Source organism: Gossypium arboreum, chromosome 13 (assembly GCF_025698485.1).
Source record: "Gossypium arboreum isolate Shixiya-1 chromosome 13, ASM2569848v2, whole genome shotgun sequence".
NCBI classification, from domain to species: domain Eukaryota; kingdom Viridiplantae; phylum Streptophyta; class Magnoliopsida; order Malvales; family Malvaceae; genus Gossypium; species Gossypium arboreum.
In genome coordinates this window covers 112,032,970-112,057,252 of record NC_069082.1, presented here as the reverse complement: position 1 = coordinate 112,057,252, position 24,283 = coordinate 112,032,970, and the positions used below count along the sequence as shown (strand labels likewise).

The 24,283-nt window shown below is 35.5% G+C and overlaps 3 protein-coding genes across 4 annotated transcripts; 1 reads left to right on the top strand and 2 right to left on the bottom strand.

Moving 5' to 3' along the window:
* The first annotated feature begins 13,516 nt into the window (after positions 1-13,516).
* Positions 13,517-14,848, top strand: LOC108462679 (uncharacterized). Its single transcript, XM_017762598.1, has 4 exons — positions 13,517-13,950; positions 14,037-14,124; positions 14,273-14,520; positions 14,623-14,848. Exons 1-4 carry the CDS (start codon positions 13,517-13,519, stop codon positions 14,846-14,848), a joined length of 996 nt encoding a protein of 331 aa, XP_017618087.1.
* A 375-nt stretch (positions 14,849-15,223) lies between these two features.
* On the bottom strand, positions 15,224-16,267 carry LOC108462998 (protein NDR1-like). 2 transcript variants are annotated; one of them, XR_008277267.1, is made up of 2 exons: positions 15,771-16,267; positions 15,224-15,663 (listed from the first exon to the last, which is right to left on the bottom strand). XR_008277267.1 is itself a non-coding variant. In XM_017762924.2 (2 exons), exons 1-2 carry the CDS (start codon positions 15,876-15,878, stop codon positions 15,335-15,337), a joined length of 426 nt encoding a protein of 141 aa, XP_017618413.1. In that variant the 5' UTR covers positions 15,879-16,162; the 3' UTR covers positions 15,224-15,334. The 2 variants fall into 2 exon arrangements, 1 of the variants encoding a protein (XP_017618413.1); XM_017762924.2 differs by having other exon boundaries at positions 15,224-15,652; positions 15,771-16,162.
* A 1,615-nt stretch (positions 16,268-17,882) lies between these two features.
* LOC108462680 (probable uridine nucleosidase 2) lies at positions 17,883-19,039 on the bottom strand. Its single transcript, XM_017762599.1, has 5 exons — positions 18,940-19,039; positions 18,655-18,762; positions 18,506-18,579; positions 18,104-18,174; positions 17,883-17,988 (listed from the first exon to the last, which is right to left on the bottom strand). Exons 1-5 carry the CDS (start codon positions 19,037-19,039, stop codon positions 17,883-17,885), a joined length of 459 nt encoding a protein of 152 aa, XP_017618088.1.
* Between the last annotated feature and the right edge of the window lie 5,244 nt (positions 19,040-24,283).

Here is a 24,283-nt window from a genome sequence, read left to right as displayed (position 1 = left end):
TAAAGGAGTTGAAAGCTCGATTGCAAGAGTTGGTGGATAGAGGTTTTGCTCGCCGAGTTTTTCACCTTGGGGTGCACCGGTGTTGTTTGTGAAAAGAATGACGGAACCATGAGGTTATGCATCGACTATCGTCGACTTAATAAAGTGACAATAAAGAACAAATATCTGTTATCACAGTATCGATGATTTGTTCGATCAACTGAAGGGAGCCTCGGTGTTCTCAAAATAGATTTGAGATCGGGCTATTATCGATTCATGAATCCGAGATTCGGATATACCCAAACCGCCTTGAGCGAGATATGGTCACTACGAGTTCTTAGTGATGCCGCTTGGGCTCACTAATGCCCTCGGTATTTATGGATTTGATTAATCGAATTTTTAGACCATATTTGGATCGGTTCGTAGTTGTGTTCATTGACGACATCCCGGTCTATTCAAGAGATGAGACCGAACATGCGAGCACCGAGATTAGTGTTACAAATATTACGGGATAGGCGGTTATATGCTAAGTTCAAGAAGTGTGAGTTACGGTTAAGAGAGGTTAGCTTCTTGGGTCATGTGGTATCTGCATCGGTATTCGAGTCGACAGAGCAAAATTTCAGCCATACTTAACTGGAAGCCTCCAAGAAATATTACCGAGGTTCGAGCTTTTGGGACTTGCTTACTACCGACGGTTTGTAAAAGGATTCTCGATGATAGCCACACCCATGACGAAACTACTTCGTAAAGATGTCAAGTTTGAATGGACGAAAAAGTGTCGAAAAGTTTCGATCAATTGAAAACTCATTTGACTAAGCTCCAGATTAGTGCACCCAAATCGGCAAAGAGTTTGTCATCTATAGTGACGCCTCCCTACTTGGGTTAGGTTGCGTATTGATGCAAGAAGGTCGAGTTGTGGCCTATCGTCGAGACAATTAAAGCCACATGAGAAAAATTATCCGACCCATGATCTCGAATTGGTCGTCAGTATTCGCCTTAAAGATATGGCGACATTACTTATTTGGTGAGAAGTGCCATGTGTATTCGGATCACAAAAGTCTCAAATATTTGATGACTCAAAGAGACTTAAATCTGCGACAAAGACGTTGGCTCGAGTTGTTAAAAGATTATGAGCTTGTCATTGATTATCACCCGAAAGGCTAATGTGGTTGTGGGCGCCTTAAGCCGGAAATCACCGCTTGCTTTCTGACGATGAATGTACACTTGTCTATTCTACCCGACAATGTGTTAGTAGCGAATTAAAGGCCAAACCATTGTTGACTCATCAAATTCGTGAAGCTCGAAAAGTTGACGATGAGTTGGTTGCAAAACGGGTGAGTGTGTTCCAAACAAGGAATCGGAGTTTCAAATTGATGATGACGATTGTTTAAGGTTGAAGTCGTCTGTGTGTTCCAAGAAATTGAACTTATTTCGATAATTCGAACGAAGCCCATTGTAGCCGAATGGCAATCCACCCGGGAGTACGAAGATGTACAACGATTTGAAACGTCGGTTTTGGTGGCATGGTATGAAACGAGACATCTCGACTTTGTTTGAGATGTTTAATATGTCAACAAGTGAAAGCGGAACATCAAGTGCCTTCGAGATTACTTCACCGATTATGATACCCGAGTGGAAATGGGATCGAGTCACAATGGACTTTGTGTCCGGACTGCCATTGTCATCAAGTAAGAAGGATGCGATTTGGGTTGTTGTTGATAGACTGACTAAGTCGGCTCACTTTATCCCCGTGCGTACGGATTTTTCATTGGATAAACTAGCTGAATTATACGTTTCCCAGATTGTGAGATTACACAGGGTACCGATTTCTGTTGTGTCGGATAGAGATTCGAGATTCACCTCGCGATTTTGGAAGAAATTGCAAGAAGCTTTGGGTACCAAGTTGCATTTCAGCACCGCTTTTCACCCCCAAACCGATGGTTAATCCGAGCGGATAATTCAGATACTTGAGGATATGTTGAGATGTTGCATCCTCGAGTTCAGTGGTTCATGGGAACGGTATTTACCTTTGATTGAATTCGCTTACAACAATAGTTTTCAATCAAGTATTAAGATGGCGCCTTACGAGGCCTTGTACGGGCGTAAATGCCGTACACCATTGTTTTGGACCGAGCTCGGTGAAAGAAAAATTTTCGAGTGGATTTGATTAAAGATGTTTGAATGCAAAAGTAAAAGCAATCCGTGAAAATCAAGATAGCCTCCGATCGTCGAAGTCGACGCGGATCTAAAACAAAAGACATCGAGTATCGTGGGAGATAAAGTGTTTCTTAAAGTTTCGCCTTGGAAAAGATACTCGATTTGGGCACAAGGGCAAATTGAGTCCGAGGTTCATCGGGCCATATGAGATATCCGAACGAGTCGGTCCAGATTCGCGTGTCGTTTGATTTTGCCCCGAACTTGAAAAGATTCACGACGTCTTTCATGTTTCGATGCTTGAAGCTATAGATCCGATCCGTCGCACGTAATTAGTCCATCAGAGGTTGAAATTCAAGCCGATATGAGTTATGAAGAAGAACCGATTCGTATCCTAGCTCGTGAAATAAAGGAGTTGCGAAATAAAAGGGTTCCGTTAGTAAAAGTGTTATGGCTCAAACACGGGATGGAAAAAGCTACTTGGGAACCCGAGAACACTATGAAAAAGCGTTACCCAAACCTATTTACGGTAAGATTTTCGGGACGAAAATTTCTTAAGTGGGGAGAGTTGTGACAGCCAAAATTGACCCTAGTCGGAAGTGGTTTCGGGACCGCTAAACCGAGTCACCGAAATGTTTGAACGTAATATTTATTGTCTAGAATATGTAATTATGAATGTGTGAAAATTTCAAGCTTCGATTTAGCCGATTGCATGTGAATTCAGTTAGTAGGACTTGTGTGACACTTTTGAAAAGTGATAGGCTAATCTATAAGGACCTAATAGTGCATGTAGTCAAAGGGAGGACTTGCATGTCAAATTCCCCCAAGTTCTAGTGGCCGCCATGACAAGGAATCATGGGCAAAACATGTCCTAGACATGTTATGTTGGTACATCATGGGAGAAAAGAAATAAACAAATAAGTATGGGTAATAAAGAATGAAAAAAAAATGTGTGAGTGAACCCCCTTGCTCGTGAGTTGAAGAAAAGCAAAGAAAAAAATTGTTCATCTTTTCTTATTCTTTTGGCCGAAAATACTAAAGAAGAAGGAAGGAATTTTGCTTCATGCTTGGTTTGGAAGAGGATTAGGAGGAGGCTTGGCCATACTAGTGTCTAGATTAAGGTATGTTTGATGTTGTGCCATGAGATTCATGCATGTTTTTGGTTGCTAACTTGATGTTCTTATTAGCCCATGGTTCAAATCTTTGTTATATCATGGGGATGGTATTTGGCCAAGGTGGATTTTGTGTTACGCCATTGCATGTTAAATATGAAGCTTGCTAATGATATATGTGATGGTGGATTGATGGCTCTTGGACTTTCTTTTTAGTATTTTTGAGTAAGACATTAAGTTCTTTGTTTAATCATGACCAAAATTATGGTGTTGTGATGTATTCGGCCATGGTACATTCATAAGTATGATTTATGCTCATTGCATGGAAAGTAAGATTTGTGTTTTGGATTTATGTTCATGTTTAATTATAATCAACTTGAGATTCGGCTCTAGCATATATATATGTATATATGTTTGCACATGATGTATTGGTATGACATATATACTATCTCAAGGTATATACTTACTTATGATGATGTTTCGGTTATGAAGGAAATGATAGATGTGTATTGAGTTACAATATGGAATGCATTAGTTAGTAGAATGTATGCTGTTTTTTTGTGTGTGTGGTATTAAGTGTATAATTGGCCTCAACATGGACATGCATATTCGGCCACATGAGGGAATTGGTGTGCATGCATTCGGTTAGAGGCAAACATATTGATGCCTATTCTTGGCTTAGAAAATTCGCTAAGGAGAGTACTAACTAATGTGTTGAGTTGATTCATGATTTCCGTACCTCACGTGACTTTAATGTCTAATGAAAATATGTGGGCTAAGTACCTTGAATTCCTCTTCGATGCTCAAATGATTAAATCAATTTATTTGTTAAATTAAGCTCAAGAGCAAAGGGAGCTAAATCCGATAAAGGGAAGGAAAAAGTAGTTGAATAGCCGTCAAATCGCTTCGACAACATCCGAGGTAAGTCTTGAGTAATGACCCTACTTGAATTATATTGAAATCATGCTCCTTGTGTGTGGCTATTGAGCCAAATTGTAAAGGTTTGATAAATATTTTGTGTTTGAGCCTTAGTAACGAAAATGAAATATGGATGTGTCGTGATTATTGATATATGTGTACATGAGCATTTGAATGATATCCGGCTAAGTCCGAAGGCATTTATGCTAGTGATTATGTCCGGCTAAGACCAAGGCATTCATGCGAGTTGTTATATCCGGGCTAAGACCCGAAGGCAATGGTGCAAGTTACCAAATCCGGGTTAAGACCCGAAGGCAATTGTGCTTGTGGTTGTATCCGGTTAAATCCCTAAGGTACGTGACTCGGAAATGAGCAATCTTGCTGTAAAATTTCAGTTTATACACTTGTGAAAATTCCAGCAATGAGGTATGTTCGTATGTGCTTGAATTAGTTGAGTCCTTACAAGTGAGTATTCGCCGTTGATAAACGAGCTACCGGCCTTTGGCTAAGTTGTTCTTTTGTGTATGAACATAAGGGTCGGTAATGTGAAGTAAGTATGATTATGAGAATGTGTATTAATAGAGTGATTCATTTAGCTATGTGAATGTAATACTTTAGTCAAAGCTGATTTCATTGCTTGAGACTTACTAAGCATCAAAATGCTTACCCCGTTGCTTTGGCTCTCTGTTTTATAGGTTTCGCTCGTTAGCTATCGGATTCGGGATCATCGAAGTCGAAGTCATCCACACTATCAAAGTCCCCATTTTGGTACAATTTTGGTTGAACTTTGAAATGGCATGTATAGGACTACCCTTTTGTTGTAGGTCATGTACCTTTCGGTTTTGTGTAAACTTGGATAGCCATGCGAAAATGGCTTATATAATGTTTTAGCATAGTACTATAATCGTTTGTATGTTGATCATTATGAGGTATGGAATTGTTTTGAACGATTAGCCATTGGAATGGTTAATCATGATCACACTTTGTGCTATGTATGCAAAAAGGGCCAATTGAATCATGGAAATCATGAAATAGGTAAAGCCTACCTTAAAGGCAGATGCTGACAGCAGCAGTGACGTGGATGTGAAAAATCACTAAAAATAGTAGGAATGGTATTAAATAGTGAATAAATTATGTAAATGAACCTTGATGAATCTACTTTCATATGGAAGAAACGAAACGGTCATATGAGTTATATGTTAAGAGATATTAAAGTTCTCGTTAAACAGGGCCAGAACGGTTTCTGGATCCCCTGTTCCGACTTTGGAAATTCATTGTAAATTAACCAGAGATAATTAGGAGTCGTGCCATATATGTATAGATTCATCTCTGATTCTAGTTTCTATAGAAAGAAACGGAAACAGTATTGAAGACCTGTATAGGAAGATATCCAATTCGTAATGCATAAAGGTCAGTGTAGTCGAACCCTGGAATAGGGGAGACTTTAACTAATAAACTGTACTAATTGGCCCAACCAAAAATTCTAGAAAAAAATCTGTAGATGGACATATGAGTCTAGTTTTGGGGAAAAATTACAAAACTGATTTTTGAGTTTTGAAACTCAAGATATGATTTTTAAGGCGACAGTGACACAGTAACCAGCTTGTCTGGAAATTTTTAAATGGACAGTGGAAATGATTAAGTCAAGTTTGTGTGCACCTTGTGTTCGAATCCGGTAACGGACTCGGGTACGGGGTGTTACACCCAGCCCAGTTGAGTTGTTCATGAAGATAGCTGAACTGGATCCCATTCAAGTTGTAGTTCCAGCAAGCCAGCATTCTAGAATTTATTTTAATCTTAACATCTCTTGGGAAGATCAGTAGGGTTGTGGACAGTCAATGCCAACTCCCGAAAATCCAAACTGGTGGATGTTCGTATAAACATCCCAAACTCATGTACTCATCTAGAGATCCGTCCAGAGGTGTTGGCCACTATAGAAGATAGTAATGAAGGGTCCGATAATGATGATCAGTCTCACTGTGATCCCAACGATGATTTCAGCGACCCCTATTTGGATGACATCCCTGAAGACATAGAAGAGGAAGGCCAAGTGAAGGGTGAAAATACGAACCCCCATTTAGCAGGGAACACGGGCTCTGGTATAGTTATAAGAAATAAAATAGGGTCCTTCATGACCAACGTGGATCTTGAAGCAGTTCTTGCACGCGAGTTTCCGGAATATACAAACATTGTGCCGGCTCACCTACTTGATGGTGAATTCAACGATGAAGAGTTGTTCATAGGACAACAATTCGATAACAAGAAAGATTATTTACATGCTATAAAACAACTTAGCTTGAAGTTAAGTATGGACTATAAAGTAACGAAGTCGACGCAGTCTTTGTATGTAGGAGAATATTGGAAAGCCTCAAGTAGGTGTAACTGGCATGTTTCAGCCGTGTTAATGTAGCAGACATAGATATGGATGATAAGGAAACTAGAAGGTCCACACACATGCACGTCTCCTCGTATGTCGTAAGACCATTGAAAGTTAGATGCAAAAACTATATGTAACTGCATCATCCATTTGGTGAAAGAGTCGCCCACCATTCAAGTTTCGGTCCTTATTGTAGACATGCAAGCTCGATTCAAGTATAAAGTGTCGTACCGAAAGGCATAGTGGGCAAAGCAAATGGTGGTGCAAGAGTTGTATGGTGACTGGGATGCGTCACACAACGAGCTTGAAGAGTAAATTGTTGAGATACGAGAGTATGTACTCGGGACAATGGCTAATTTACAAACACTACCGTATAAAGGCCCGGACCGAGAGATACAATTGGGGAAATGAGTTTTTCACCAGTTGTTTTGGATGTTCGAGCCATGTGTTAAGGCCTTCCCTCACTGCAAGCCGATGGTGCAGATGGACGGGACCTAGCTGTATGGAAAATATATGCAAATACTCTTGGCTGTTGTTGCACAAGACGGCAATCAAAATGTACTTTCGATCTCTTTTTCCATCGTGGAGCATGAGTGCTTCGAGTCTTGGGAATTTTTTCTCAGAAATATGCGGAAGCACGTTGTTGGAGAAGACAACATTTACCTTATATCAGACAGATCGAAGGGGCTACTTGTTGCTATAAGGTGATCAAGGGTTTCGTGGGGGTTTCGTGTAAGCATACTGACTTGCACTCTATAAAAGATACGAGGGACACACGGCCATGTCACTTGGCTGTGTGTCACACACAGTTGAGAAACACGCCCGTGTCTCTGCCCATGTGGACAAAAATAGGCCAGTTTACAAGCCACATTTCTCACCCAATTTGGCATCCACCTACACTCAACATTTTGCATATACTCAAGTCATAATTAGACATCCAAAACCAGCCAAGATCAAGTTTAAAACATGTAATATCATCACATACAACTAATATGTCCTTAGGCACCTCAAGGCACCTCAAATGACAACTTAAAAACATGTCAACCATGTATCCAAACTTACTTAAATGACCAAATACATACATGCATAATTATACCAAAACCTATCATGTAGGTCACTTATCAAGCTCAACAATTTGGTACCCAAAGTACCAATTCATAAGGTAAACCATTTTGCATCATTTTATGTCACTTAAATACTTACCAAAACATACCAATATTTCCAAATGGTACCAAATATGTCATTCTAACTAACATCAATATACCTATAAGTTTTCCATAACAAAGCACTAAATCACACCAAGGTATATAACATATCTTAAATGCGTATTCAAACCACATATTACTTTCCATCATTCTACCATATCGAACACATATCAAATATGATAAGGCCACATATATATACACATTAAAATATACCAAACACAAGCCAAATAAGTGGCTAATCTCAACAAAACACTTATATGCCAACATTGGCTAAATTAACCTATACATGCCATTATAACCAGAATTAATTAAACAAAAGTACCAAAAGAGCCGATGGATAGTGTGATATAACTCCGAAAGCTTCCAACCCAAATGAGCTTCCGAATCACTATAAAACATGAAAAATAACATAGAGTAAGCATTTAAGCTTAGTAAGTTTGTATAATATAGAATTTGACTTACCATTTTGTCATATTTAAGGTAAGTAAATCAAAGCATATCTCAATTCAATTTGGCCAAAAGCCTATCACATATTCATCAACCATGTTAGCTATGTAATTCATATAAAAATAGAGAATCACGTATGAGTTCAACAACTATTCAAACTCCATATTCATGTAACATCTATACCATGTATCCATATATCATATACAAACCATTTCCATATAATTCATGTAAATATATGTACTAGTTCATATTAAACTCATATAAACTCGTAACAGAACTAGGCCCGTTGAACCATTTAGAATATCGTTGGATACGCGGGTAATACACACGAGGTGTACTGAACTGTAATCCGTCAATTCATGTACATGTATGTTCATACGAGCTGTAAATAGTAAGCTCCTCCGAGCTAAATAACGTAAGCTCCTTCGAGCTAAATAACGGTAAGCTCTTACGAGCTAAGTATCGGTAACCTCATAAGAGCTGAAATCGGTAACCCTAATGACATGTCATTTGTATCCTACGAATTCCGTAGGTTCAAACGGGGCTCGGTAATCATCGTACGCCGTCAGATATGCTATCGGTATTCATATATGATAATAATGGAAATAACATACATCTAATTCAAAAAAAAACATATAATTACACAATTTAATTACATGAACTTACCTCGATGAGTGTTTGTAGATATGGAGGCGACTAATCCGAGATTTTCTTTTTTCCTCGATCTAACTCCGTACGAGATATAACTGGATCTATACGAATGAATTTAACTCAATTCAATATAATTCATATTCAATTTAGTCCAACACATTTTTTGGAAAAATTACCATTTTGCCCCTATACTATTAATTCTTTGCAATTTAGTCCCTAGGCTCAAAAAATGAAATTCATCCAATTTTATCCTTACCCAAGCCTAGCTAAATTATAAACATATTTATAGCAACCCATATATTTCATAAATTCACAATTTTACCACAATTTATCACATTTTTCAATTTAATCTCTAATTGATAATTTCATCAAAAATTCCTTTACAAAAGTTGTTTATCTAACAACAACCATTCATTTTCTACCATTAAACTTCAAAACTCTAACATGTTCATCAATGGAAAAACTCAAATATTTTAACAGTTTCTCAAATTAGTCCCCGAGCTAGCTAGATTAAACTATAACGATCCTAGAAACATAGAAATAATCAAAAAACGGGACAAAAATGCATACCTAATTTGAAAGAATAAGATTGGTTGAATGAAGCTTCAATAATGGCTTATTGTTCCTTAACATTCGGTTGAAAATAAAATAATAATGGAAGATGATAAAATTTTGTTTTATTTTAATTAACCTTTATTTACTCATTTCCAAAATTAATCTTTAAAACATTTAATAATTACACAAAATACCAAGCCATTATCATCCACTAACTCATTAATGGGCTAGTTACCATATAATGACCTCTACTTTAAATTTATATAGCTATTTAATACCTTTAGCTAATAGAACTCAACTTTTGCACTTTATGCAATTTAGTCTTTTTTTATCAAATTGAACATATAAACGGTAAAATTTCTTAACAAAATTTTTATACGGTAACACTATCATGTTGTAGATCATAAAATAATAAAAAAATAAATTTTTTGAATTTGGATTTATGGTCTCAAAACCACTGTTCTGATTCTATTGAAAAATGGGCTATTATAGGTTATTTTCCCAATCGAAGAGTTTTGTCGTACTCGAACATCCAGGTTTTAGGGTAGCCACGTACATTCAGATATCTGAGCTACAGGCCGATTTAATATCGGACTTAGTTGAAAGATGGCGCAATCCAACTAGGGCTGTCTATAAACGGCGAAGCAATGATCGGGATTGGAAAAGTGCTCGATCCGTAGGGCACTTATGAAAGGTTACTTAAAAAAATGTCCATCAATGATGAGGAAGGACGATTAACCAGTATTAAATTTACCTGGTTAAGAAAAAACTTTCAGTATCTACTGAGTAGTCCAATGCAGATGGACATTATCTACGATGCAAGAGCATTCATTCTACAACTTATAAGTGGAATACTGCTGTCGAACGTCAATCAAAATAAAGTCCACAACAAGTATCCCCTTATTAGAGGATCTCGAGATTGCTAAAAGATTTAGTTGGGGTTTTGCAGTATTGGCATGTTTATACCGCGAGCTTTGTCAAGTGACAAAACTGTCTACGAAAATAATGGGCAGTTGTTGCCTTTTACTACAATCATAGGCGTTCTACCGAATGCCATTTCTAGCATCAGTGAGCCACCAACTGTATGTGTGGCCACTCGTGAACAGGTAAATAGATAGTTTAATTTTACAATTTTTTTTTAATTGTATAGTATAGTATACTCATTTTTTAATGCAAAAAATAATCTGATACTTTATTCTTTTTTTTTAAATAGCCAACTATACCGGGAATCAGGCAATCGTTCACCGTACCCGTGTACAGTATGATGATCGAGACTCATTCCGAGGATGGCGTAAAATATGCTTCCGAATCTTTCTTTTTTAAATACAATAATTGTAAAAAAAAATTAACTAATAACATGTCTATATTATGCAGTTTCTATGGATGCTATATGTCGAAGAAGGGATCACAGCGGTCATACCATCATTGGTTACCGAGCTGCAACAGCTGTTCGTGTCAAATGTTCTATTGAGTCATTTCCATATGGTGGAGTGGCACGACAGAGGTTGGGTATTGAGGCAGTTTAGTTGCGCACAACCTATCCTGAACCCTCATGTCGACATCAAAGAAGTCCACGGAATGGACAAAAGAGTTCAGGTCGGGACGCAATAAATTGGGTGAAAAAACATAAACCGTATATCTTTCTGTGGAATGATCGACATCGAGGCGCCCTCCCTTGTATGTCTTAGAGGGAGGGTTCTTCCCTACACGCGAGTACGCAAAATGGTATATGGCACACGAGAAACCCTTTATATTCCTAGGTCGTTATATGTTGATTTCGGAAGATGCGCAGCTGAAATCTTCCCAATGGCAATAGAAGAACACACGACCGTGCCATAATCGAGTTTCGCCATTCGGGAACACCAAAATCGATTCTACCTCAAACCTCGATCTCGAGCCCCAATATAATGCATCCGACTCGTCATCATACCACCCGGAGTCCGAGCTCCCAATTTCCTCCATCTTTCGAAGATATTTTTGGTGACGACCCCAAGCCTTAATATTTGACAGGGTCTGGATCGTCCTCATACTATCTGGAGCTCAATCAGGAAGCCTATACACCTACTAAGGATATTTTCCATCGGCACCTCCGGTTACGCAATACCTTTTAACTCCCGATTATAGTGTATATGATTATATTACTTTTCTAAGTACACCGAACGGGCCACCGGAGGCCGAACCGAGCAACTATCAAACGCCTGAGCAAGGTGCATGGCATCGCCAACGAAGGCAGCTAGACCATTACACGCTAGGGTCGGGGACGTCAACGAGATCACGACAATTTTGATTTTTATCTGTAAATATTTACTTTATTTTCTAATTATTCTATTTTTTAATATTAATTTAATTTTTCTAAAATAATTATTTGTTTGAATAAATGACTTCAAAATATTTAATAAAAAATATAATTTGAATAAGTAATAGTACACAACAAATTAAATTTACAGATACAAGAAAATACAAACATTTTAGAATATTAATACACAAAATATAAAATTCAAACAAAAATAATACGGACTAAATTAAATTTAAACACTCAACAAACTACAAAGAGATGAGTAAAATTAATACACGAAAATTTTAAATCCAAACTACAAATAATACAGACTAAATTAAATTTAAACACCCAACAAACTACAAACAAATGGGTAAAATTAATGCACGCAAATTTTAAATTCAAACAAAAATAATACGGAGTAAATTAAATTTAAACACCTAACAAACTACAAATAGAAGGGTGAAATTAATGCACGAAAATTTTAAATTCAAACAAAAATAATACGGACTAAATTAAATTTAAACACTCAATAAACTACAAACAGATGGGTAAAATTAATACAGGAAAATTTTAAATTCAAACTACATATAATATGGACTAAATTAAAATTAAACACCCAACAAACTACAAATAGATGGGTAAAATTAATGCATGAAAATTTTAAATTCAAACTATATATAATACAGACTAAATTGAATTTAAACACCCAACAAACTACAAATAGATGGGTAAAATTAATACACGAAAATTTTAAATTCAAACTACATATAATACGGACTAAATTAAATTTACAGATACAAAAAAATACAAACATTCTAAAGAAATAATACAATTATTTTGAATAGTAGTTTCTTCACAATTAATCGTCTTCTGCTTAAATCGGGTCTACGTTAGTACCCCACTTATAAGTTGTGGAATAAATGCTCTTACACCATAGATAATGTTCATCTGCGTTGGACATCTCGGTTAGCCATCTATGACGCAAAAAGTTATCCTACCCTTAATGGCATAACCTTTACGGTTGACATGACAATATATAATTCAACTCTGTTAAAACATGACAGTATATAATTCAACCCCAAAATTCGGTTGCACACTACAAAAAACTCTCATCTACAATCCACTATAAAAAAAACTCATTTGATGATACACTACAAAACACTATCATTTTGATGACTCTCTCAAAACAAAATTTTCTCATCCATTTACACTATCAGAACTCAAACCACCCCCTATATATAGAGTGAGGGGGTTCCGGCCATCTGATTCCCAAAATTAAGAAAACTAATTTTTTAATACTTGGTGCCGGCCATCAGTGTTTCAAAATAAAAAAATAATTTTTTTAATTTGATGAAGTTGGTGCCGGCTTGGTGTCCCAAAACCAAAAAAATTAAAATTTTGGGACCCGAAAAAGGTGGTGTCTGCCATCAATGTTCCAAAGTAAAAATATATATATATATATACCTTGGGACCCGAAAAATTACTTGGTGCCGGCCATCTACTAGCTAGCACCAATTCTTTTTTTCAAATGACTCTAGTGCCGGCCATTACATGGTCAGAACCAATTTTTTTTCAAATATTAATATTTTTGTATACCAGTATGATACGATTTTAAAAAAAAAATTTCTGGTGCCGGCCAGTCATGTCTCAAACTCAAAAAATTCATTTTTTTAAAGTCTGACACAATCACTAGGTAATGATGAGACTAAAACATAAGGTGATGCTGATTATTGGGTTTCCAAAAGCTAAACTTACTGTTTATTTCAAATCATTTAGATAAATATTTTTGAAGCAGAATCGTTTTTATAAATATTAAATTTTTTAAAATTAGATGAGTAAAATGGCGGATAACACTCTTTTTGCTCGTGAGTTGTTGAGGGGCTATAATAGAAAGTATATTTCGCCTAGCTGTACTTTGAAGGTGGATTTACAGAAAGCCTGGGACCCTTTGAATTCGGGCTTTATTCTTTCGGTCTTGAAGGTTATGAGTTTCCTGAGCTGTTTGTCAAGTGGATTGCTACTTGTATCACTACTCCTTGATTTTCCATTTCTCATAATTGGGGGCTTATTGGTTTTTTTTAGAGGGGAAAGAGAAATTAGACAAGGAGATCTCTATCTCTTTGTGGTTGCAATGAATGCCCTGTCCAGGATTTTAGAAGAGGTAGCTCAATGTGGTGTTTTCAAGTATCATCCTAAATGTCTCCGTGTTAAGCTTTCTCATCTGTCCTTTGCAGATGATCTTCTTATATTTGCAAAGGGTTCTGTTGTTCTGTGGTCGGTATTTGCTGTTTATTAGTGGAGTTTTATAGGAATTTTGGGCTGCAGGTTAATGCTTGAAAAAGTGAGCTACTTGTTGCTAGTATTTCTGAAGAGGAGATTGAGCTTATAAGAAGCATTACTGGGTTCAAGATTGGGCAGCTTCTTGTGAGATATTTGGGAGTGCCTCTTGTACCTATGAAACTGACTTTTTTAGACTGTAGTGCTTTGATAGGCAAGATATTGAGTTAAGGTTACGGGCTGGTCTGCTAGACATTTGAGTTATGCTGGTAGGCTTCAGCTTATTAAAGCTGTTATCTTGAATGTGCAGTCTTACTAGTGTAGGCAGTTTCTTCTTCCAAAAGCTGTTCTTAGGAAGATCGCTCAAATTTGTGTTCGATTCTTTTGGAAAGTTCAGGATTGTGCTGCACATGGTGCTAGAGTTAGCCGGTTTTTGATATGTTCTCCTAAATCAGAAGGTGGGCTGGGGTTAAGGGATCTTGAAGTATGGAATAATGTTTGCATTTTGCAGCATATTCGAAGTATCCTTGCAGAGGAAGGTTCTCTTTCGATTGCTTGGAATAAAGAGTATGTTTATGAAGGGGAGGAGGTTTTGGGATGTTGCTTCTAATTTTACAAGTAGCTGGAACTAGCGAAGAATGCTTAATTGAATGAGCTTGCTGCTGGTAGTGTGCAACGAATTCCTATTAGCAGTAAGATTGCTTCTTCAAGGCTGTGGGAGGATATTAGAGATAAGGGGAGGAAAGTGTGCTGGCATCGATTGTTTTGGTTCTCTTTGCACATTCCTAAGCATTCTATTGTTGCTTGGATGGCAGATTTGAATTGGTTGCCTACCAGGGATCGTTTAAGTTCCTTAGGTCTCAATGTTGATGGGCGTTGCGTGCTTTGTTCCTAACCATTTTTTTTTTTTTAATGTGATTTCTGAAATAAGGTTTGGGAGATGGTATTGCAGCTTTGTAATGTTAACAAAGCTGTTGGAACTTGGGATTAGGAGTTAGCTTGGGCAGTCTCTAAGCTCAAAGGCAAGTCCCTTATTGTTGTTGTGCTTAGATTGCATATATTCATTCAATTTAGTGTGAGAGGAATGAGAGGTATTTAGGGAAGCCTCTTTCTAATTAAAATTAAAAACACTGTTCAGATTAGGTTGATGGGAAAGCAAATTAATAGGGTAGATGTTGTTAATGTTCATATTTGTTCAATACTATATGTTAGTTATGGGTAATGAAATTAATGACCAGGGTATGAAAATGGGATAGAAATACAATTACCATTTGATACAAATAATTCAATTAAGTTAAAGCTGTTAACATCACCATTTTCTCTCTCTTTTTCTCAGCTACAACAAAGCATCTAAAAATATGCTAAAACCATGAAAAACAACTCACCAAAAATCAAGCAAAGCGAAGAGCAAGAAATTGAACAAAGCTCCAAGCAGCACCACACAAGAATTTCCCATCTTGGGTGCCATAGATCTAAGCCTGATCCCTTTACGATCGACCTTAACACCACTAGCGTTGACCACCACATCTGCTCCAATCCTAATCTTATGCCTCTTCGAATAACCATACAAGGTCTTAAACTTCACCGCCGTCGCCATATCAACCCGGAAAACTCCTGTTCCGTTCTCCGACACCGCTCGTAAAGCCACCGTGGTGTTAGCGGTGCCTTGACCAGGCTTTGTAGCCTTCTTTCTGTAACCCTGGTAAAACCCTGGCATCAAAATGTTACCTATGACATTACTTTTGTTTGGAAAATCATAAACCGTGACGTTCAAAGGATCATACTTGATCCCTTTGAGCTGGTTAGGGTTGACTAACCTTAGCGTGAGGCTTAAGGTAGGACCAGCTGTGAGGTTCGAGGCGCTGCGAAGGGAAGGCAAGGACAGAGTTTGAATGGAACATTTGGGGTTTGAAGTATGTATCCATAGCCACATGAAAAGTGCCGACATCCCCAAACTAAAGATGCCGCCACAACATCCACAACCTCCTTGGTTACGGGAAGCCGACATGTTTTTCCGGCGGCTGGAAATCGGTGAAGTTTTGCAAAAGATACGAGATTCAGAAGAAAGACAAAGATGGAAAATGAAGGGGCAAGGACATGTTGGCTTTGAAAAGCACAGCATATAAAGAATTATTAGCTAACTTTTAATTTTAAAAAAATAATGTAATAAAGCTGTTCTTTTTTTTTTCTTTTGTTTTTGTGAATAAGATATGGTAGTGTCATTAAATAAAGACTTCACTTGATATAAAATAATAGGTCAAAATTAATTTCATATGGGCGTACCTACCAACTTACCCAAACCCTATAGCTGACTAATCCCACTACATCTGAATCAAATATGGATATTTGTCAAATTTTTTTATTGTAATAACGTCAAATTTTACAATTTTTAATAAACTTTTTAAAAAATTAAAATTAAATTTTAAATTTTAAAAAAAATTAATATGTAATTTTATCATTTTAAAACTAACAATTTTTCATTTTGCGTAGTCAAAGCCCTTGCCTTGCCATAATTTGAGGTTTACTGTATATCACTTTAATTGACACTGTTGTTGTAAATGTAGGTCCTCTGTAGTTTTATAAAATTGTGGGATCGTTTTTGTAAATGTATGTTTTGCATTGTAAGTAAAATACTGCATGAAATTCAAATTTTAAGGGATGTTATGCTATTTAAAAACAACAAATCAATTAGATTCCGTCGATTTACATAAATATTATTATTATTGTAAAATGACGTGTGTTTGAATGCGCTGATTCTCTTTCTATTTATAAATTAAAAAGAGATTATAGATAATTCTAAATATTATGTATAAAAAAAACAAATATAATAAAAAAATTAAAAACAAATTATTAAAAAATCGTACATATACACTAAAATAAACATAAGGCTCCGTTTGTTTGCCAGTAAAATATTTTCCAGAAAATAATTTCTGAAAAATGATTTATTTTTCTAGAAATGATTTACTTTTCTGGTGTTTGGATGAATCTGTGTAAAATATTTTCTGTTGTTTGATGATTTTCGAAAATATTTCATAAAAACTGCTTTTAAATTAAACAAATATATATTTAAGAATTTATTATTAAATCTTCTTAACCTTTAGCTATTCAAGTTTTTTTTCACATGGAATATTATTTTTTTACATGTTTTAATTATTGATTAATTATAAATTAATCACAATTGGTAACTTTTAGCTATTCATACAACTTGTTTAAGGCAAAGGGAAAATTTTTCACTAATTTTGAAGTAGAGGTGTGCATGGGCTGGGTCGGGCGGGTTCGGCCGGGCCCACAAAAAATTTCAAGCCTGCTTTCTAGGCCCGGCCCTGCCTGACCAAAATATGGGCCTAAAATTTGCCCAAGCCCGCCCAAAATAAAATTAGAAGCCTTAGTTCTGCCCTACCAAATTTCTATTAAATTTTTTAACTTATTTTATTAAATAAAAATTTAAAATATATTAAATAATCAAATACATTTAAAACAAATATTAAAACAAGAAACAAATAAAAATATATTAAAACAATTCTTAAAACAATACACAATTTGAAAAATATAATAAAATTGATTATATTAAAATTAAAATTAAAATATAAATATAATTAAAAATAAAAAATATATATTTATTAGATAATTCGGACCGGACCGGGCACACCTCTATTTTGAAGAAGTCTTATTTTTACAAAAGTTTTATTTATCTTTATAATTGCATGTTTAAATTTGTACTAATTATTCTTTATTTTATATCTAAAAGTTGTAAAACATGTGTTAAATAACATAAAATTATTACAATAGTAACTCAAAATAGGATAAAATTATTACCTTTTATTGAAACAATAACAGCTACCGTAACAGAACAAATTAGTCCACTGACAAAGCTTATACAGTCTTAAAAACACATTCACACTGATTACACAATACAACCATCCTCATCATCATTTCATCAACCTCTCCATAACCAATTTGAGAACAGCAGGTACATCAACTGTGAATGCCACCTTCACCGATGGTTGATTAGACCACTCCGTAATTTCAGTAAACCTGCTCAAATGCATCCCACTCAATAACGAACAATCATACATCATTATAGAATTTGAAGGGTACAACTGCATGTCTACACATTATATCTACTTTATCTCAAACCCAAGACAAGCACAACATCACTGCATAGAAAAAGCTTTCATATACAATTTGATTTCCTTTACATGGTATCACTTCATCTAGCAGCTTATTCCATTTTCAAACATTATAAGTCATGAATTAATAAGAGAATCATGAAACTGACATCTCATGATACTGTAAAGCTTATTACTCTTTCTCTGCAGTCAAGTGTGGCTCAAATAGGTCCTTTGTTAAGTTACTCAAAGGAGTCGATTTTCTTTATTTACAAATTATGGTTAATAGTTTTTTTCGACTACTAGCTGCTGCAATTAAATATTCTAATAAAGCTCATTTAGTCTCCTTCAGTTCCAATACACATAAAAAAAAAATTTAACCTCTTCTGCTTGTTGTATAATAGTGTTAGTCCCCTTGTGATGCCATTTGTTTAAACTCTGACAGCACCCTCCACGTAGGTAATAAGCGAAGGATTAATGGCTGCAAACATGGCTGTTGGATCATGAAGGTACACACCTGCAGAATGGTAGTGAATAAATTAGAAAGTTCACTATTCAGCAAAAATCCCTTAACCATTTCCAGCAAACGAACCTTTTGTGCTGTATCCATCATGATGATAATTGAAGTACACCTCTAATATCTTCAACAAGTACTGAGCAAATGTTCCATTTGAACTAGCCAATGTTTCTCGGTCAGAATCTAAAATATGACAGGTTTGATTTTTAAAAAAAAGTAGAAACAAAAGAAAGAATAAAAAAATGAGGAAAGAAGTTCCAGAAATTAAAATTATAAGGTGTTCATATAGACCTATAGATAATAGAATAAACCTCGCTAACAACATATTAACAAAGATAGAGAAATAGACAAAATGAGTACCTGTCAAAACAACATGATGAGTTACATATATCCCCACAGCCAAAACATCCGCTCCACATGTGAACACAATATCTACAACATCTGGATCACCAAAGATCATTCATTTGATTCAACGTTTGGAATAAGATGTAAGACAGAGTGTATGCAGCCATGACACTAGCATGCAAAAACATTGAAGCGTCAAAAATTCAAATAAAAGGTTTATTTTCTGAGTTTTTCCTTTTATGAACACCATCTTCAACTATTGAAATCATATGAACACCTAACATCTTAAGAAGTAAAAGTTATATTAGGTAGAAAGATTTTTTTTTTTTTTTGAAAGAAGGTAGAAAGAACTTGAAAAGATCAAGATAAGAGAATAGTGGTAGTGATTTTTTATGGTTTAAAAATTAACAAGCATGAAGGTAATTATATTATAAAGTGCATGTATGTAAAGCTAGTTATCATTCAAATTATATCAAGGAAAGATAAATGAATACAAGCTCAAAACCCCCAAAATAGTTCTCATACTGAGCTTAAGATGATGTTAAAACTAAAATCTATCTGACTAATGTATATATGTAGAGAATATCACAAGCCCTTCATTTAAATGTTCAAAAACATGCTGCTGTTTCATTTAAATCTTGGGATAACTGTGACACGAAAGACTACAGAAAGGAAGGTACTACAGAGGTGACTACTTCTCATAGCAATGGTGGTAAATAATGGGAAGGCTGCGGATATTGTTTGGCTATCTGTTGAGCTGTATCATAGGTGGCAAAATGTGGACCTTCTTAAACTGTCCCTCCAAGGAAAAAGCACAAAGGAAATACTAGAAGTACTTTTTGATTTAGGAAAGAACATATTCATGGAATTTAAGTAGAACGATGCGAATATGTGTCTAATGGATAGCCCTTCAAAGTGGCCTATCAAGGTATTGGCTGCTAATTCCATGTACAGGATAAGCCAATCCCTTTTGCTAGACTACAAAGACAAAAATTACGAGACGAGTGAAAGACTATTCGAAGTGATAAGGGTCATGGTTTCTGATATATTGGCCGCTTGTCTCACCAACTTACAATGTTTCATTTCAATCAAGTTACCTAGATGAAGAAAAAGGAAGATGAAGAATGGCTAGGAAAGATTGGTGAGAGTTGGAAAACGTCTTACAAAAATAAAATCGGTAATATATTTTCCAAAATTAAGGGCTCCTTTTCCAGTGTTTTGTAATTGATTTTACCTTAGGAAAATATTTTCAGCCAAACAAACACTGGAAAAGGCTGAAAAGCTTTTCCGAAAAATGTTTTACTTCCAAACAAACAGACCCTAAGCTTCAAAAAAAGAAATTTTAATTTTAATAGTAAGTTATTTAACTCATATTTGTCCCATCAACCTAATCTATCTATAAAAAGAAGAAACATAGAGTACTATACAAGTGTGGAGTTTTAATCATGACAAGCTAGCAGCTTTCTTTTTTTCCTTTCGTTTTGGGTTGGAGCTGGGAGGGAAAAAAGAGAGAAAAAAGTATTTATCTATTAATCCATTATACTTTTCAATCTTTTAAATTTAGTCTATTGACTTAATTTTAAAATTTTAATCTTTTACTTACTTTTAATTTCAAGAACGTAGTCCATCTATTTTTAAATTTAATAAATAAAGTTTAATTGATAACCTTGTTATTTGATATCTCATTAAATTATATTTAACCTATACATAATTTGTTTGTATTTTCTTAAAAAATATTAAACTAGTTATTTTGTAAGTTAATCTAAAGTTTCATTTAATATCTAAAATAACCTATTTAAGAATTTTTTTATTTTACATTTTTCTTTAAATCATGTATTTAAAATGGTTGTCCCTGCTAGTATGCAAAATTGGTTTTTTTTTTAGTAATCTCTTCGAGTGGATGGAAATCAATTTGGGCTCTTCAACTTGGTTGCCTAATGTAGGGATTCGTTGGTCCAGTTGATTCGATTTAATAGCTAGGCACATATGGAAAAATAAGAATCTCTTTATCTTTCAAAAAATATCATGGAACTCTATTGAACCATCAAGTCTTCGTTAAGTTAGGCCAAATAATACTTTGGAGTGCTTAAGCAAAACTCTTTTGGACTGTGCAAATTTGATCGCAATCCTGATCCAACAGGTACTTGGATTCATTTATTTACTGATGGTGTTGTTATGTTGAATGCAGGGTGGGCTGCTACCTGAGGGGTGGCACATAAGCAAGATGGACAATGGATTGCTGGATATAATCAATATTTGTGATTTTGTTCAGTTTTTGATGTTGAATTGTGGGTAATTTTAGATGGTCTGACCTTTGTTCAAAGAGAGGGATGTAGGAAGGTTTTCATTCATGCAGACAATTTGGAGGTGGTCAAAGCTCTTAAAGACATCCACATGATTGTATTAACTTCAGCCTTAGTTAGAAGGATTCATATGATATTACAGGCTATGGAGCAATGGGAGATCAAGCATATTCCCAGAGGGAGAAATCAAGTTGCGAACAGATTATCCAAAATAGTTTCGAAGAGAAATTTAGCTTTGCAAGTATTTGCAAAAAAAATCCAGAAGAGATAGCAGCAGTTGTTGAGGTAGCTAGAGTTTTAAAATTTCCAATTATGACTGTTTAATATAGTTTGATTGTCTTTTTCAAAAAAAAAATTTGTCCTATCAAAAAATTTTAATAAATTTAATTAAAAATAAATTATTATCATAAATTTAATTTTCATAATTAAATATTTAGAATATATTAATATCAAATAAATTATGGAAAAGATTATAAATCCCCATCTGTAAGCGAGACGTGAACAATAAAAACCTATTGTAAAAGTGTATTTTTTAAAAAAAAAAATTATATTAAGATGTGTTAAGTGTCTTGTTGTGTGTCCTCTTGGTGAGGAGAATCGGGTATTTATATGACATGATTAATGTTCATAGAATTGACGTCCTAGGTAGGCTCCATGCATGTCAACACGTATGCTATCCTAGACTTAACATGTGTTCTCTAGTCCAGTGTTCGGCTTCGCACCTTCTGCTTACGAGCACCTAGGGACATGCAAACTTGGCTCACGAACTCTATCTACAAGCCCTTAAGGTATCCACCTAATGGGGTCCAAAATCGGGTCGCAGGTCGGTAGCCCGAATTATATTCGAGTTTCGAGCTAGCAATCAAAAATACCATAACAATATAGTCCCCCTAGTGGTTCTAAGAAGGGTTATACAGTGGCACTTTTTTAGAACCAATGTTTTAAATTTGAATGGCTTACCAAACACGCGTTGGTCACTGGTGCCTAATGTTTACCTCGCTACATTTATGAGGGTATTATACCCGTTTAGATTTAATCATTCCTTCGTCCTTGGTTATTCGAATTGCTAAAGTAGAAAGGCAAAATTTATTTAAAAAGAGGGGTTACGAAGCCCTAAAATTTATTGTTTTAAACATTTTCAACTTCTGCAATAAACAAGGAGCATTTTCCTTAAGGTAAACTTTTTTGAATTTTCTACTTTAAGTATTCTTTCCCTTTCTATTACGATCATACCTAAAACTAGAGGAAGTAGTAGTTGTTGGGTAATTTCGAGCTATCCACTTCAACAACGTGTGATGGAGGTTCCTGTCGAGGCTAATTTTTATGCCTATACTACAAAGACGGAAGAAATGTTTCAAGCCCTAGAAATACGAAGGATAAAAATCCCCAATTTTGCATATGATTTTTTAGTTCCTGTGGGCTTGCATCGTCTGAGCGACACCAGTGACAACAATTTTCTGCTTTCCCTCCACGTAATGGAGGTTGGGTTTCATTTGCTTCTTGTAATTTCTTCCAAAATCGGGAAGTAAATCGCGGATCTCTATCCAAAATAATGAAGACTGGTACTCCGTGCAATCTGACAATCTCATAAATATACAACTAAGCTAATCTGTCAAGAGAGAAATCCGTATGCACTAGAATAAAATGTGCAGAATTCGTCAAACGGTTAACAACAACCTAGATAACATCTTTCTTTTTTGGAGACAAAGGTAATCTAGATACGAAATCCGTCATACCTCTGTCCCATTTCCACTCCAGTATCATTACTGGCTGTAACAGTCTGAAGGCACTTGGTGTTCGACTTTAACCTGTTTACAAATCAAGCATCTCAACACAAAATTAGAAATGTCACGTTTCATACCAGACCACCAGTACATCTATTTCAAATAACTGTACATCTTAGTACTCTCCGGATGAGCAGACATGCTACCACTGTGTGCTTCATGCAAAATTTTTTGCATAATTTCTGGATTCCTCAGAACACAAACTCTATCTCGGAACAACAAATGATCATCGAATCCAATCCAAAATTCTGAATCATTAGTCTACTCATACTGTACTCGTTTAGCTTTCAATTTATTTTCACATTTCTGAGCCTCACAAATTTGTTGTAAAAACATCGGTCTAGCTTTTAATTCAACTAATATCGAACCATCATCAGACAAGCTCAATCGCGTATTCATCGCTCTCAAAACAAACAAAGATTTTCTACTCAAAGCATTCGTGACTACATTTCTTTCCCTGCGTGCTAATCAATCAGTAACTCATAGTCTTTCAACAATTCGAGTCATCTTCGTTGTTGCAAAGTCAAATCTTTCTGAGACATCAAATACTTCAGGCTCTTGTGCTCGGTAAATATGTGGCACTTCTCATCGAATAAGTGATGTCGCCAAATTTTCAATGCAAACACAATTGCGACCAACTCCAAATCATGTGTCGGATAATTTTTCTCATACGTTTTTAACTGTCTGGAAACATACGCTATCACTTTGCCTTCCTGCATTAAAACACACCACAAACCATTCAATGATGCATCACTAAAAATCACAAACTCTTTACTCGACTCCAACTAAACTAAAACTGGTGCTTCGGTTAACAGTGCTTTCAACTGTTTAAAACTCTGTTGGCAATTTTCGAACCACTCAAACTTTACATCTTTTTGCAATAATTGAGACATTGGTATAGCTATCATTGAGAATCCTTTTACAAATCTCCGATAATAACCTGCTAATCCCAAAAAGCTTCTGACCTCGGATATGTTTCTCGATGGTTTCCAATAAAAAACTGTTGAAATCCTACTCGGGTCCACTCTAGTGCCTTCTGCTGAAACAATGTGCCCCAAAAATCCAACTTCTCGGAGCCAAAACTCACATTTTTTGAATTTAGCAAATAGTTGTTTATCTCTCAAGGTTTGTAACACAATCCTCAAATGTTCGACATGTTCAGACTCATCTCGAGAATATATCAAAATATCATCAATGAATACAACAATGAATCTATCTAAATACGGTTTAAAAATTCTATTCATCACATCCATAAAAATGATAGGAGCATTA

Bases quoted from the DNA above. Each gene is read 5' to 3' on its own strand.
- LOC108462679 (XM_017762598.1), top strand. From the start codon at position 13,517: ATGGCGGATAACACTCTTTTTGCTCGTGAGTTGTTGAGGGGCTATAAT. The intron at 13,951-14,036 runs GTCGGTATTTGC...ACTTGTTGCTAG, and splicing joins AAGGGTTCTGTTGTTCTGTG to TATTTCTGAAGAGGAGATTG. The intron at 14,521-14,622 runs GTATGTTTATGA...TGCTGCTGGTAG, and splicing joins TCGATTGCTTGGAATAAAGA to TGTGCAACGAATTCCTATTA.
- LOC108462998 (XM_017762924.2), bottom strand. From the start codon at position 15,878: ATGGATACATACTTCAAACCCCAAATGTTCCATTCAAACTCTGTCCTT. The intron at 15,653-15,770 runs GTTAGTCAACCC...GGGTTTTACCAG, and splicing joins ACCTTAAGCCTCACGCTAAG to GGTTACAGAAAGAAGGCTAC.
- LOC108462680 (XM_017762599.1), bottom strand. From the start codon at position 19,039: ATGATCTTTGGTGATCCAGATGTTGTAGATATTGTGTTCACATGTGGA. The intron at 18,580-18,654 runs GTTCGTTTGCTG...ACCATTCTGCAG, and splicing joins TGATGGATACAGCACAAAAG to GTGTGTACCTTCATGATCCA. The intron at 18,175-18,505 runs GTCAGAGTTTAA...AAATGGAATAAG, and splicing joins TTACCTACGTGGAGGGTGCT to CTGCTAGATGAAGTGATACC.